This window comes from Oxyura jamaicensis, chromosome 17, assembly GCF_011077185.1.
Source record: "Oxyura jamaicensis isolate SHBP4307 breed ruddy duck chromosome 17, BPBGC_Ojam_1.0, whole genome shotgun sequence".
Classification (NCBI taxonomy): domain Eukaryota; kingdom Metazoa; phylum Chordata; class Aves; order Anseriformes; family Anatidae; genus Oxyura; species Oxyura jamaicensis.
The window spans coordinates 6,882,969-6,898,983 of record NC_048909.1 but is presented as its reverse complement, the minus strand read 5'-3'; the positions used below and the strand labels follow the sequence as shown (position 1 = coordinate 6,898,983).

The 16,015-nt window shown below is 46.4% G+C and overlaps 1 protein-coding gene across 9 annotated transcripts in view; it reads left to right on the top strand.

The window, feature by feature from the left end:
- Positions 1-16,015, top strand: part of RAPGEF1 (Rap guanine nucleotide exchange factor 1) — an 83,352-nt gene that overhangs the window by 39,115 nt on the left and 28,222 nt on the right. For 8 of the 9 annotated variants that reach the window (XM_035341300.1, XM_035341299.1, XM_035341298.1 and 5 more), the window contains 6 exons: positions 404-560; positions 5,338-5,426; positions 5,818-5,970; positions 7,468-7,591; positions 8,910-9,093; positions 9,668-10,171. In XM_035341300.1, the coding sequence (XP_035197191.1) occupies positions 404-560; positions 5,338-5,426; positions 5,818-5,970; positions 7,468-7,591; positions 8,910-9,093; positions 9,668-10,171 (1,211 nt within the window). The remainder of the gene's footprint in view (positions 1-403; positions 561-5,337; positions 5,427-5,817; positions 5,971-7,467; positions 7,592-8,909; positions 9,094-9,667; positions 10,172-16,015) is intronic. The other variant, XM_035341295.1, reaches the window with a different exon arrangement.

The following is a 16,015-nucleotide window of genomic DNA, read 5'->3' as shown; positions in this document are numbered from 1 at the left end:
GAAATAATATCAATTAGACTTAACTACAGGATACGGTAGTTACCTTTGAAGTTAAGGCATAGGATGGAGGTGTACATTGAAAGGGGAAGAGCATTCTTCTGGGCATTGCTGTGTTGACGTGCAGCCCAGCTAAGGGGTTGGTTGTACTTTCATGCTGTTGTTCCATTTGGTACTAGTGAGCAGGAGAGCAACTGCAACAGAGTCGAAACCCTGGCTTTGTCACCTGCTAAACACAAATGATGAATGTCAGAGTTAAAAAGAGAACAGCAGCGGCCACAATCAAAATTTTAACAGTATGAAATCCACTTTAAATCAAGCACTTTGTAGAAACTCCTGGTATTATCTCCATAATTACATTTTATTCTTTTTTTTTTTCTCATCTATTGCTTTCCATGCCGTCCAGTTCTGCCATCTCATCCTGCTACAGCCGTGTGTACCAGAGTCTGGCCAATCTCATTCGCTGGTCTGATCAAGTGATGCTGGAGGGTGTGAATTCAGAAGACAAGGAGATGGTGACAACAGTTAAGGATGTCATAAAAGCTGTTCTGGATGGAGTTAAGGTACGTGAGACGAGTACTGTACATTATAGAAAATATACAGCATTTGTGTTTTAGAAGAGATCTAGGTGAAAAACGGAAGTTTTTAAGTGCAGGTAAGATCCTATTCTTGGCTTTCAGTAAACTTACTCCAGATCAACAGCTGTGAAATGATACTGCTAGGTGTACTGCTTAAAGACTAGCATAAATGGTTTGACTGTTAGCGTGCACTTCTAAAATATTTACCCTGGCATTTGGATGGCTTGCAAGAAGCCATAAATCTTTATTGAGCATTGTATTAAATTTTCAGCAAGCCATTCCCATTCTCCCAATCTCCCATGCAGATTACAGGTCAGAGTTTGTATATTTTATGTCTAGACTAAATTTAACAGAAATGCTTCCTGTCAATGCCCACGGAGAATCAAAGATTCCAGCTTCATCTTTTAACGTAAGGTTCAACGTATTTGTCAGTGATACGTCACCGCTTTCAGCAGTTGGATTAGGGTGTGGGACCGGTGATGAGCTAAGCTTAGTTTTCTGGAGATTAATTTTGCATAACTAATGGAAACGTTTAACGGAAACCTTTGTATCCTTTGTGAGACCTGCTTATAGTATTCCCTCCCTGCCCTACCCAGGCAAATCTGTTGGCTTCCCTTCTGCCACCCAGTAAGTTTTTGGTACCCATCATTTCTTACTGTTCCTTACTGTTTTCTCTCTGCTGATGGCCACAGAAGCTGTGCATTCAGCTGTCCTGGCACTGCAGTTAAACGTTTGCTTGACATGGGCTCAGGACACTGGTGGCGAGACCATCATATCCCCCAGAAATCTTCTTCTGAAAACCTTAGAGAAGGTTAAGCAGGGCTGAATTGAAAGAGGAATGTTTTAAGTGAAGTACAGTAAGAAATTTGGGGTAGATTTTTAAGAACTGCAGCAGGTTTTTCAACTGGATTGCTATGTCGGGAACAATCATCTTTCATTGTACTCAAACTCCATTTAGTTTTTATTACTCGGAGTTAAATGTAAAAATCAAATGGATCTCCCAAGCTTTGCCTGTTGTGTTTTCAGGAGTCTTGGTGTGTTGTTTGCGTGCTCTGAATATCTCTGTAATGTTACTTAAGCACAGATACTAAACCCTAGTATGACTTGCTGAGCTGTTTAAACAAATATCTTTCAAACAAAACATTTCCATCACCTAAAGATGACAGATTTTCCAGGATTATTTTGCACAAAACGCCCTTTAACTTTAAGCTCCAGATTTGGAAGGTAAAGCCAGTATTAAATTTGCACAGCAGGGTGGAGAAGAAGAGTTCAGCGTCACGTCCCAGCTTCTGTTAGCGTTGGAATTCAGCAGCGATTTGTAGTACGTGAAAATCTGCTCTGTGGTAGCTGACCTGCAGTACCCCAGTAAATAGTGAGACAATTCACCCTGTTATCACTTAATGAACCTGTACGGTCCCCTGTTAGCACCGGATCCAGGCTACAGTGGTGTGGTCTCGTTGCATCAGACCCGGACACCCACTGTCCTTTCACTTCAAGCAAGATTTAAACACCTGGTTCCTGTGGCTTCCCAGCCAAAGCACCGTGCCTGTCGGACAGGGAAGGTCTGGGATGTCCCCTGTGCCCGCACTGCGAGCCAGCTGAGGCTGGAAGCCATGGAGGGATGTCTGTGCACCGCTACACCCGAGCTGTTAAGCCCTGCTGAGCAGCGTGGCTGTAGCAGTCTCCTCTTGCCGTTAGACTAAAAGTTATTCTGGCTGTCCAGTTGGAGCTGGCTTGTGTCTGGTCAGCTTGGAGCGTGATGAGAGCAGCCGTGAGGCTGTCTGGGCAGATGTGGATGTGTTTGCCCATCCACGGGTCAGCGTTTGGAAGTGGCTCGAGCTCATCTCCTGCTGCCTCGTAGGGAACAAGGCTTATTTTAGAAGGGCCAAGGCAGCCTTCGTAGCTGGAAGCAGAACTGAGAAGCTGGACACTTCTCTGCTGTGGAGAGCTTTTCTTGTTTTTCTGGCAGATCACACCAGATCCACTTCCACATTTCAGTGCTTACTTCCCCCTTTACTTTCAGAATTGAGCACAAAGGACTCTCTTGTTCACTTGTGTTATTTGCTGTTTTGATCTCAGGTTTTAGCGCCTTGCTAGCTATATATAACAGGAAAAAAAATCCTTGTTTTGATTACATAACTTCTTAAAAAAACACCTCATTTGGAATTTCCAGTTTGCTGAAGTAGCATAAGTTTGTTGAGAGGCCTTAATTATCTCTAATTACTGCTGCAGGAATCTCTACTTGCTGATAACGAGCAGCGTAACGTGCATCTGGCTCAGTCGCATGCTGATTACCTCGGTGTGTACACTGAAGGTCCTGGCTTGATTTCCAAACACTAGCTCTTGTTCTGGGGCTAGGGGAGAGGAGAAAAAGCCAGCGTCCAGGGAATCCGGTGGTATTTGTCTAAGTTTAGAGGAAGAAGTGATCCTCTGAGGTGTTTTTAGTCATTTGTTGTCTCAGTGTCTCTGGTATGTGGTTTTATTATTTGCTCGTCTCCACAGCAGCCACGTGTTGAATAATTCTAAAGATATCTTTGGGCCAAACGTGACTGTTTCACTCTCACGTTGTAACACGCTCCCATGCGGAGGGCAGGCGTGCAGCCCCAGCAGCCCACGTAACAGGGAAGCTTCCCGAGCCCTTCGGCCCTGGGTGTCAGCAATGATGGCAAATGTTGGTGGCGTTTTTCCTTCCGTAGCCCTCTCTGTGGCCAGGAGCATCTACGGAGAGTTTTGGCTTTAGGTCTGAATGCCCATGTGTTTTATTTCCTTTATCATGCGTTGTGTGGCTGCTCTTGCTCAGGAGTACCTGGTGGTCCTGCAGGGTTGGTTCGAGCCCAGGGAAGTCTCCAGAAACCTTTTCAGCAGTGGGGGTTTGTCCCGAAGGCAGAAGGTGGCGATCCCTTGGGTCACTGCTCACTCCTGATGGTGACTCAGAGCGTGGGGCTGGCTGCAGCCAGAGGCATCAAGTGGTGTCACTCGGGTCCAAACTGTACGATTTACAGAAAGCCTTCTTTGGGGATTGTAGGCTCCCATTCCCGTGATGTTCTGTAAGCTTTATAGGGGAATTTGGAAGTCTAAAAGGAACAGCGAGTTTTTGATTAAAAATCATTCTGAAAGAGAGAACGAAACAGTGGAAAGTACATTCTGAAAATCAGTTTCTCTTATGGGAGCTGGGGATCTGGGGATATTCATCAGAGAAATCTGAGGTCAATTCAGTGCCTGCTTTGCTTGTGTGGTTCTTCTGCGATAAAAGAGCCTTAATGATTTTACTTTCCTATGGATTTACCTGTTGGCACATGTGGCCCTGTTCAGAGTGGTGTTGGCGAGGTGCTCAGCTGTGGTCAGCTTGGTGCTGGGCTTCTTCTGGTCAAGGCACTTCTCAGAAAATGCTGTTCCATGCCAGGGCTCTTCTCTGTCTGCCCCAGACAGGAACACCTTCACAGCCTTAGCCCAAACGGACGTCTGTGTGCTGTGTTTGGGTGCTCTCTTCCTCCTCCATGCATGGGGATTTTCCAAGGCAGGTTCTTTACAGCTAAGCGTTTTGCTGTGTGTTGGGTGGACGCGGTGTAAATTATTTCTGTGCCCAAGCTGCCACCAAGATTGTAAGTGTAATGTCTAAACCACAATCAGCTGTGGTGTACACTTGAAATGGACAGTGCTTTCCATCCCGCGCACAGCCAGGGCAGTACTTTGCTCCTGTTGTTGTATGTCTGCTGTCTCGTGGAAGTTCAGCTTTAAATAGAGCCTTACGTAGAAATACGTGGGCTAGAATATTCTTACTCCCCAGAAGGAAGAGGCAATGACAATTTCTGACCTCAGCAGGTGCGGATGTGAAGATGATAACGGAATGATGGCACTGTACTTCAGGCTGCTTTAAAAAAATATAGAATAAAAAATTGATCCCATGTAATTTCCTTTGCATAATACACTGGGAAGCCAGTACTGTCAGGAGGCACTGCCAGTTACCCAGCCTAGCTGCAAGAGGGCATGTGTTTGTATCTGTGAGCAGTAGATCTCTTTGTTGGCCTCAGACACCTATAAAACGTTCTCTCCATCCTTCTGGTGAGTGATTGTGGTTTTGACTGCTGACAGACTGGTAGTTCAGGATTATCAGCCCTTATCTCTATCCACAGCCTTATCTATCTATAGCAGATACACTGTGATAGTTCCCTGAATTATTAAGACTTCCATTGCTAACACGTTAAAAGTTGGCTCTGGGGGAAGCCGGCCTTTTAATAAAGGTGTTCACTATTTAATTTGTTGTTGGGCATCTTACAGAACGCCTTTTTTTTTTAATGAATGCATGAAAGACTTGCTTATAAAATATAAAGCAATTAACTCTTTTACTGGGTGACTGAAATACTTAACTGCGGAAGGTATTTCTGTGCCTTATGTAAAGTCAGTTTGCCATTGTCTAGATAATTGTGGGGAACACACTTGTGATGATAGCGGAAAGAGGAAGCACAGCAAAAAGGCATGTATGTGGCTTTGTGCAGAATCCCCATAGGGCCACGATTTGTTGCTAAAATGCTTAAATATGGCTAAAGTGCTGCTGGGTGCAGGCTGTTCCCTGCACCACCTCATTTGTGGTATCAGAGTTACACCCAGCTCACAGCTCTCTTGGTGTCCATGCCAACATTAATCCATAGCTGGGTAACCAACAGTTTATCTCAGTGGCATCCCTTTTTGTCCTAGAATCTTTGAGTGTGACGTTACACATCTCATGATTTTTCCTTTTTCTTTTCTCCCTTCCACCCACCAGGAGCTGGTCAGACTCACGATTGAAAAGCAGGAGCATCCCTCTCCCACAAGCCCGGTTAAACCCAGCCTACCAGCGTGTAAATCTGACAGGTGGGTCACTGACAAACATGTTTTATGCATGTAATCTAATATAGTAGCTGGGATTATTTCTGGCTACTGATAATTGGATTAAAGCACTCAAATATTTTTCATAATGGATAGCGTAGTGTTTTTTACATAGTCTTATGCATTACAGTGGGACAACTTGAAGGAACTACATGCTACACTAGAGAAGTTACCGAATTCTGGCAATGAAGCATCACTTGGCCGTGATGTGCACATTGTATTCTGTACATACATCTAATTCTACTTGCAGATGCGAATTCTGCCTTCTGCTGTAGGTTTCTCTCATTGCATATGATTTAAAGTACGCATTAATCTGTCAGCATGCTGCATTCCAACTGTGTTTTATGATCTACAATCTGTATTTTGCTTGTTACAGCCCATCAGAACTTCCCCTTACAGACCGAGAAATGGAGATCCTAAACAAAACAACCAATATGACTCAGTCAAATGAGCTACTGACAGACTCCATGGATGAAGAGGTTGCACCTCCTAAACCCCCTCTGCCTTGCATTCGTGTGGCAGAAAACAGGTAATGCTGGCCAAGCATTACTGAATGAGCAGCAGTGCCTCGTACCAGCCTCTTGGTTTTTTTACATAGTCTTGTCAAAATGTGTATGAGAGGTCACTGTGAGTGTCAGTAGTGCATTTCCAGCCCTCCATGGTAATTCTTCCCAGCTCCTGCAGTCTGTACATGACTTTATGTTCTTTGTCTTGTTTTGAGCAGTACCCTTCATTGTGTTTTCCTTTCTTTTTTTTGTAATGCAAGGATAATAATGCTTGAGCCTCTTGGGTGAGAGGCATTGCCTAAATGCGTTAAATCTTTTATTGAAAGCCATGTAAATACACACCATTTCGGCACAGCACCGCACAGCAGTATCCTGTGCTGTTTTAGTTGTGGTGTGTGCTTTTATACCCAACGGGAAATGTTCTCTTAGCCTCAGCTGGAAATTACCAGTCTGTCCTGCACATCCAGGGGGCTCTGCACTGGTTATCAGCCTGAGAGTGAAAGGAGTCACTAGTGTGTGAAAAAAATCTTTTACTTCGTTGTTCTTACCCTGTTCTGCGAGTAACCACATGAAAGTTTCTGTGTTCTATTTTGGGACGGAAAAGAAAACCCCCAGTTTACAGCTTTTTGGTATGTGTGTGTATGATGTTTTTCTTCTCTAGTACCGGTGCTAATGGATGGTGTGAAAATACATGTCGTGTGCTCATTTGAAAATGCGGCATTGAGGGCTGTGGTTAGCAGAAAAAAAATGTCATTTCTATGTGTATTATGAATTCTCATGGGTTATATTATAAAAATTTCCTGTTACGTTCCGGGAACAGAGTATGCGTGCTCTTGGGAACCTCGTAGGTTTGGTAACTGCCAGAATTATTTCTCATTAGAAGCAAAACCTAAATGTACAGTGGTTGGAATCTCACTGGTTACTACTAGTGGGTGTTTAATAATGTGTGTATCCACACTGATTAATGCCAAAACTTGGGCCCGTGCCGCATACATGCACGGCAATACTGACTGTCTTGTTGCCTCGAGTTCACCAGGAGTGGAAAAAGACAGACAGTGAATTTTCCTGTCCTGTAAATTTTTGCAACTTTGAACCCCTTTCAAACCTGGAAGGTTTGAGGAGGAGGAAGAAGAGACTTGTGTGAAATTAAAGCTTGTTCAGGTCAACCAAAATATTTCATTTGGACTTCTAGCGCTTTTATTTAAAAATAATGGCTGTGCTAATTAGCTTCATTAAAAATAATTTTTCAAACGGCAATTATTTTTGTTTCTGAAACACTAACTCCTTTCCAAGCTTAAAAAATAAATCACTGAACAGGACCTTCCCTGTGAGAGTGTTCTTAAATCAGTGTTTGTCAGTGGATACGCTGTGTTGAATAGCTTCTGGCCAGCTTTGGACAAGAAATTGTGAGATTTGAGCCTAGCGAGGCAAAGGCTTTCTGCAAAGCCAGCTCCTGAAGCCTCTGAAAGTCTTTTTGGTGGTCGAGTAATGGAAGCATCAATATCTATTGTGTCTTGCAGCCCTCCTCCAGCCTTGCCCCCTAAAAAACGGCAATCAGCACCTTCCCCTACTAGAGTGGCAGTTGTGGCCCCCATGAGTCGAGCCACCAGTGGGTCCAGTTTGCCCGTTGGAATCAACAGACAGGTAATGGCATCACCCCTTTGTGAAAGCCAGGGGGGACGTGCTGTGGAGCGTAGCAGAAGCTTAGAGAAATGCTGGGTCCTGCAGCCGTGCGGTTCCCAACACGCCCCTGCTTGTCCCAGGCAGCCCCGTCCTGAGGAGTGCTGCAACGGGAGCTTTAGTGGCAGGAACGTCGATGTAGTAAATCATGTGAAGGAGCTGAGGTTTTTTTACATTGCTGTTGTACTTAAATAATGAATTTCTACGGAATTTGTTGCCTTGAGGTGTAGCAAAATGTGAAAATCAGAGAGGTAGAGTGGTGCTGTGTCAAATAGACCACGGTGTAGGGTGGCTGGCTGAACTTACAAGATCTTACCAAGGTTTACTTACAGGCCTGGGATCCTGTAGCAGGTTGACATCAGAGGTCAGTATCCATCCAGTCCCCATTTAAGACATCTTTTAACCGAAGGAGTAGTGTAAACATCTGCTCTGACTGCTACAGGTGCTTTGGGGAGGTTCGCAAAATTTCTGGTAGAAGCATGGAAAACTTTGGGCTGCGTGTGTTAGTCATATCCTATCACTTATGCTAATGTGGGGATTACAGGCCTGTAAATGGATGGTTTTGCTTCCCGCCTTCAGGAACTGATTGACTCAGCAGCGAGGACTTGAATCATGTTAAAGTGCAGCAAAATCAAATCTTGTCCTCAGCCCCAGAGCCTCAGCGCTGGCTTAGGGAGCCTCTGCTGTCAGCTGGCCGCCCCAGATTAAGCTGTGGCAGTGCTTCATCACACTTAGATTGGTCTGCAGGGGTGGGAACACCTGAGAGGTTCGCTTGAGGTAATTTCTGAAATAGCAATGTAGTCATAGGCACAGAAAGCTGACGTTAGCTGTATCCCACTGTCTCTTATTTACCCTTTGCATACACAAAAACTAACCAAATATTTGATGAAGCCTGTTATTTAATGAGAATTCTTGCCATCTAGTTCCTCGTATCAATGCCTTGATGAACAGTCATCAGATGTGTATGGCGCTGAGGAGCTCACTCACCTCAGCAGCTGGTGACGTCCTTTGTGGATCACAGCACGCCCTGCAAGCGAATGCACGCAGAGCTCCCTACGTGGGCTTGCTCTGCCCTGTGCCCTTTACCAAATCGGAGGTTTTCTGGGGTTCTGGTGTCTAACTAGGGAGGGCTAACAGCACTGATCCTCTCCCTTCCTGGTTTTCTTACCACAGCTGTCAGGTGTTTGTTCCTTGGGTTGGTCCTTTAACTAGCAAGCTGCCGAGAATGCTGACGATTTGTCGGTTTTGGTTGTTTTTTGTTGTTTTTTTTTTTCTGCCTCAGGATTTTGATGTTGACTGCTATGCCCAGAGAAGGTTGTCAGGTGGAAGCCACTCCTATGGGGGGGAATCTCCTCGCCTCTCCCCGTGCAGCAGCATCGGCAAACTCAGCAAGTCTGACGAGCAGCTCTCTTCTCTGGACCGCGACAGCGGTCAGTGCTCTCGCAACACAAGCTGTGAAACATTAGGTAAGCAGGGACGTGGCCAGGGCTGCCGAAGGAGCCCCCATCACTCCCGTTTGGGAGCTGTCATAGCCATGATGCAGTAAATAGGTTGTGCTTGTAACTGTCATCTTGTAGTTACTGCAGGCGGTTCTATGCAGAATTACATCCCGTTGGATAGGAAAAAGCCCAGGGGAATGTGTTCCCTAGCTATAGATGATTGTGTTCAAACTCAATTCAGCTCTCAAGTGAAATGTTTGGTTGATTTCAACCTTGCCTGCAGACATCAGTAGGAAGTAGCAGCCCTGGTAGGCTACTAGGCAATAAAACAAAAATGTAAATATGAAATACAGTCATGTCTGCAGTGACCTACCTATTGAATTCGTGTTGTTCGTTTGCTAGTGTAGAGAAATAGAGATGGGAGTTTTATTAAGTCTGAATTTTACTGAAGGTGTAGCAAGATGGTTCCCGTTGCAAGGAGATTAAGTGAACAGTGCACTCTGATTAAGTGAACAGCTTAATTAACTGATGGAATGGGATAGGCTGAACAGTGACAGAGAGAAACTAATGGATGATTCTCCTTTCCTCCCTGTTTAACCAGATCAATCCGATCACTATGACCCGGACTATGAATTCCTGCAGCAGGACCTCTCGAATGCTGATCAAATAACTCATCAGGTGTCAAGTATCCTCAGCCCCTTGCCAGAGTCCCTGGGCGAGTCTGGCTCCCCTTTCCATGGACATACTTTCCAGCTCCCACAGGGCAGCTCTCCTCCGCTGGAATTTTGCAGCCTCTCGGGAGCTGCACAGCCAACAGAGACTCCTCCAGCTTTACCAGAAAAGAAGAGGAGGAGTGCAGCCTCTCAGACTTCAGATAATTCAGGCTGCAGGATCTCATATGAAAGACACCCTTCACAATATGATAACATCTCAGAGGATGACATGCAGAACGCAGGGTCTGTCGCATCAGTACCCTTCACACCACTTGCTGCTGTTTTGCCCTTCCAGCAAGGAAACTCTTCAGCACCGGTTGAGTTAATGGCTGACTTTTCTAACAGTGACCCAGAGAAGCCACCACCTCTGCCGGAGAAGAAAAACAAACACAGTAAGCACGTTCTTGTGTTTGGGTATTGCTTTTACCTTTCCCTTTTCTTGCAGTTGCCATACTTCTGATGACCACTAAGCAATGGTGACCTCAGGCTCTTGCTCACATGGGGATATGTGTCAAAATTGCTTATGGTCAGTGTCACAGGCCTGGAAGGGAAGTGCCAGTCCTTTGGTGGACAGGGAGTGACTGTTAGAGCCTAAAATGCTCCAGGCCCAGGGGAGGTGGCAACATGCAACATCTTCATTACTTCTGCGTTTGCATGTGTGAAGCTGTGAGACACTCTGTCTTCCAAATCATCCTGGTTTCTCTTCCCTTTTTATGTCCATTCCTTCCCCTCTTCCCCCATTTCATGAATGTTTTCCCAGTGCAGAAAAGAATTGTGTACTCCTCAAGAGCTCAGAAAGGGCTGCTTTTCTGCCCAAAACTGAGCATTGCCGGTGCAGTCATTTGGCAATAGGAATGTAGTCACCCACATAGCTGAGCAAGACAGCCCTGTTAACCTCGTGTCCAATACTGCTGTTCTGCTACAGGATCTCATTTCCTTTGGATGCCTCAGAATTTCCCACATCATTAAAATGAGCAGCCTCTAAATGCAAAGACTTGCCATCCCCAGCCAGGCTCCTGGCACACCAGTGCCGACTGCAGCTCGAGCTCGTGACCTTATTCTAATTTTGTCAATGTTCGTGGCCACAAAAATGTGGAATCTTTTGTCAGAAAAGCAGCCATACCAATCTGACAAGGAAGGCGGTGGACTATACAGTGAGATCCAGTGGATGTTATTTTACTAGTCACTGGCTAGCTGTGCAGTTGTGCCTTGCATGAGAAGGTGGGGTGTGCAACTTCTGGATCAGCAGCGTTAAGTTGTATGGCTTGCAGCCCAAGTGAAGAGCTGATTCAGAAGTGCTGCACTGGCCTTCGACTCATTTCTGCAGTTAATTTCCCAGTTTTCACTGGGAATAAGGTGGAAGTAAGATTGGTGTGCTGCGCTTCAGGGTCCGTGTTTTGACCATTCCTGTGTAGTTTACTGTGACAGGCACTTTTTTAAAAGAAAAAAAAAAAATGCATTGGCTTGAATCATCTCCAGGATGCCTAAATGACCACTCCATGTACAAACCTGGGATTTTAATCAGAGCACGAGGCCTGACCCACCAGAAAGCGAGGGTCAGGTTGTAGTAGTCTGGTTGTAGTTGTGTCCCCATACACAGAAAAGCTCTTCTGTCCCTCTCTGGTAAGCAAACAGTTAAAAGACACTGAAAGCAACTAAAAAGGAGCTGAGATGCTGGTTTGCAAGTGACAGAAAGGAAATAAATGCTGGCACAGTGCACAGCCAGGGCTGCTTGTTACGGTTCCTGCTGCTCTAAATTCTTGCATGCAGCATCAACTGCAAGGGGATGGGTACAGAACCTCCTCGCTGTAGGGTCAGGCCGTGTGGGCTCTGCATATGAATAACGAGGGCCGGGCCGGGATGGTTTTACAAGGGGCAGGCAGGGACGGACGCAGGGCCACGCGCCTCTGTACACGTAGACAGCTTTTGTGGGGAGAGGCGCCGGGATGGGCCGTGGATAAGAGGCAGTTTGACAGTTGAAAGAGAGACCTGGGCTGTTTACTTTTCTCTTTAAGCCCCATGTCTTTGTTTTCTCTTATCACAGAAGATGTCAGGGGGTTACTTAAAAACAATTTTAAAAGCTCTCTTCTCCATTATTGCCCGTGCGCGCTTTTAACCTCAACAGCAAGGCCTCGTACGTGAATTTTCTTTGATGTTAGAACAGAGCTAACTGTCATCTGGCACTATCAGAAGCTCGGGGGATCGATCAGATTGCATTGTTAGGAAAAGTAGAAGCTGTTATCTAATGTGTTGACAGCTCTGCTAGCCTGATAAAGCCTCCTTGGTGCAGAGCTTGTAGAGGTGCTTGGGTAATACCTGCCTGCTGCAGGTTTTTAGCTGCGTTCATGTGACACTAGGAACTTGCTTTAGATTGCCTTTCCTTCGCAGCGTATCACACCACAGATCTGTGGTCGTTAGTTTTACTTTTATTTTCAACATAAAAAGGGCAATGAAACATTACTCAGGTCGTGTGGTGGCACCCAGGACTGGGGGCCTACAGGCTGATTTACGTAGGTATTGTTGTGTAATCGCACAGATGAGGCGGTGCTGCTTCCACAGCCCCAACAAACTCCTGGAATCCTGAAGTGATGCATGAATTTATTAAAGATCTAGAGCTGTCACAAATGCGACTTGGTTTTAGTCCCTTTGTTGTGGGTCATCCTTTGGTGGTTGGCAGGAAATGTTGCAGCAGAGCCTTTGCTGGTCTATTAATAATAAACAGCAAATCCAGCTTGAGTTCACTGCTGGGAGCTATGCTCAGAGGGACCTCCAAGAGTTGACTTCTCTATAATTTAAACAGGGGAGTGGTAAGCCTTTTGGACTGGCATGAATTGTGCTTTTACTGTGCCGTACGAGTACATGCTACTGTGCTAAGGGCAAATGACTCCAGCCTTCTGCTCCTGCTGTACAAGACACAGACAGGGAACAGCTTCTGCCATGAAGAGCCTGGAGTCAGAAATAGCAAGATCCTCCCCCCAGCCAGCTTGCAGCCTGGTGGCGAGGCACTTATTCATGTTTCCTTCCCTGTCAGTGGGAACAAAATGCAGCCTGGTGCCCCGCAAGCAGCTGGTACTTAACTGCAGGAGCCGTGCTGAGGGCATTCTGGGCTGAGCCAGCGTGTAATGGGAGCTCTGAAAAACAGCTCTCCTCCCAGAGGTGACAGCAAAGGCTGGCTTCTTTGACCTTGACTTCTGCACCGACTTGACGTGCGGTGTAGCTTAAGAATTTCCATTATTTTGGCTCTTGCCTGTGCACGTGGATCTGTCGCTGCTTTGCAGGGCTGGTTGTAACGCAGCCTGCTGACGCAGCACCAGAACCTTCAGTGGGTTCTCTTCATCCGATGTGCCTTATCTACATTGCACATACACCTTATTGCTCATAATCTTCTAGAAATTCTTTGCAGACCCCAGGAGCCGCAGGTCCAAGGGTGTTCCATGACACCAAATGGTTTGCTGCCTATTTTCTCTCTGCTTCCTGGACCAGCAGCTGCTCCTGCCGGTGGCAGAGCTCCCCCAGCACCGTTAGCGGCCGCCTGGCGCAGCGTGAGCAGTACCTGCGAGTTTGACCGTGTGGGCAGAGCTGGGGTACGCCACAGATCCCTGAGCAGCTTTAGCTCCTTCAGAGACAGCAGCAGAGGCACTGCAAGCACACTGCAGGGAAGGTGTTCCTAGCCGCAGGAGCCACAGTCAGTTGCTGTTTTTTTTTCTTTCTCCCCTTTCAAATATTTTCTGTCTTGGTTCAGAACTGACATAAGCTGGGCATGGTGTTGTGGTGGGAGAGGTTCTCTCTGTCTCACTCCTCCCTTCTCTCGCCGGTGCTGCTTTCAGCCTGTGTCACTCCACCCGGCTGCTCACGGGTGAGGTTGCAGCCCCCATCCCCTCCCTCTTCACAGAGCCGCTGCAGGGCGTGCGGCCCCATCTGAGCCGGTGATGTAATTTCCCATCTGCTTTTTAAATTTCTGCCTTGTTAAAAACCACACCAGGGAGGGGAGGGGAGAGAGAAGACCCTTCGCAAACAGCAGCCTCGGGAGTGGTCCTGCTGCCTTAGTATCCTGCTGAAGACGGGCAGGATTTTAACGACGCCTATTTTAATTTACGCTCTGCAGTCCCTACTTCTGAGCCAGGTTTGTATTTCACCATCCCAACTGGTTTTTGCTTCACCTAAAAACAGAGATGAAGACAAAGCAGAAGCAGAGACATGCTCGCCCGCCTCAGACGAGTAGAAACAAGCAGGGCACGGGAGCTGCCCTGGCAATGGGATGCATTAGCCTAATAAAGAGCCGAGATAAAAGAGCTCTTCATTATTCCCTTACAGATTGAGTTAAGGCTCTCAGCAGCATTCAGGCTTCCTACCTTGAATTACAGTAACTCAATTTCACGCAAGTATCTAATGTGTTAGTTACCCTTTTCACCAACACTTCCCAAGTCCGTACTGCCAAACAGACTTCTGAGCCCAGGAACTCAGCTATTGATCCCGAGGGCTGTCTTCAGATCTGAGCACTAAAGTGTAGCACTGTTTTTGTAGGTAGCTCTGCACGAAGGCTTGGTCTCAATTTAGCAATTTCAGCTGCATTATACCAGGACTGCCAAGCCCAAGTTCTTGGCTTTTGTCCTAATCAGTTGATGAGCTCTCAAAATGTGGCCTTTTCCCTCGAGCTTTTGTCCTCCACCCTTCTCCAAGGAGTCTTGATCCTTAGATCACTTTTGCTGCTATAGAAGTATCTCAGAACTTACCCTCCAAAGTTGTTGTATGATACCAAGGCATTTTGGGGTGCAGGTATTAATGGGAATACCCGAGCCAACTGAATTGCAGATATTCGAAAACATTTATTATTTCAGTAATTCTCTATTTTCTGTACCAAGACTCCATTATAAGAGGAAGGTTTTAAAGGATGCATGCAAGGATGGTGACTTACATCTTGGTGCAGTGCTGGGAAGCCAGGAGGGTGGCCGGGGGAGGAAGAGGAGCAAGGCGCACATGGCAGGGGTGCCGAAGGTCAGAATCGCAGCAGCCTTGGCAGAGCTCTGCAGGAGCTGGCAGAGCTGCGGGACACAGACAGGTTGTCTGCTGGCAGCCCTGTGTGGGGTCACAGGACAGGGACAGCAGGTGTTGCCGGTTGGGATTGAAATGTACCAGCTGAGCTTTCCTGCACTCTGTTTTTTCGGTCTTTATTCTATTTTCTGGAGGAGGGATAGCATTCTGTGCGAAGGGGCAGCTGCGTTAGCTCCATTTCTAAGCAAAATTTAAAATACTGGAGGAAATCCAAAAAAAGGTGCAAAAGACAGGTGCAAAGCGACTCCTTCCTGCCAACACGTTCGCACGGCTGCATCCTGTTTGAAGCAGGCTGGCCTGTGTCCATCCATTTACAGGTGAACGGGAGGGTTTGCCTTGGAGCTAGCATGGGAACCAGCTTCGTGATGTGCAAAGGCTGCACTGGGATCGCCACCTTTATAGCTCTCACTGAAGCCATCCGTGCATTTCAGCTCTGAAGTGCTAGCAGAGGCTGAGGAATCGCCTGCTAATGACCAAAGTCCCAGAAACTGACAAGTGCATGTTAATCGGGGCGGGGGAGAATGATCACAGAGTGTGTGCTGCTTGACAGCATATTTGCAAGAAGGCCCTAGTTGGTTCTTTTTATGACACTTAGCTACAACTGTTGCTCCAGTTTGCAGGCATGTGGATTGAAGTTATTTATTTAATTTCCATTTATTAAGTAAACTACTGATGCTTAATAATTCTGGGGTTTTGTAGTAGCCTTCCTGTGCTCCTGGGTGTCTTTCTCCCTCTTCCACACTAAAATATTGCAGCAGTAGCTAAGCTTTTGGCAGAGCTGTGCAGGCAGACCTGTGTGCTTTTTCCTAGATTTTTGAAGGATATTTTACAGATGCAAATGTGCCCTAAATGAGATTTGCTCCCATTTAAAACTTCCATCAAACTGCATCTCAGAAGTGCTATAGAATCAGCTGGATTCAGTTGCAAATTCGGAGGTGTGAAGATGCTTTAGAAAGGGACAGGAGCGAAGGATGTTGGATTTGAGCTCATGGAGGAGGAAGGCGAGGTCAGTGGCACTTCTGAAAGGTTAGGCTCTTGTGCCATCAGTGAACAGCTGAGGGACAGGAACGCCCAGGCTTGCAGGCAGGTGTTTTCCAATACGTCTGATCAGCTCCTGGATGGGGAACACTGCAAGCCCTCTCGTTCCAGAAATCAAGCTAACTACAGATAGGAAACTTACTGGA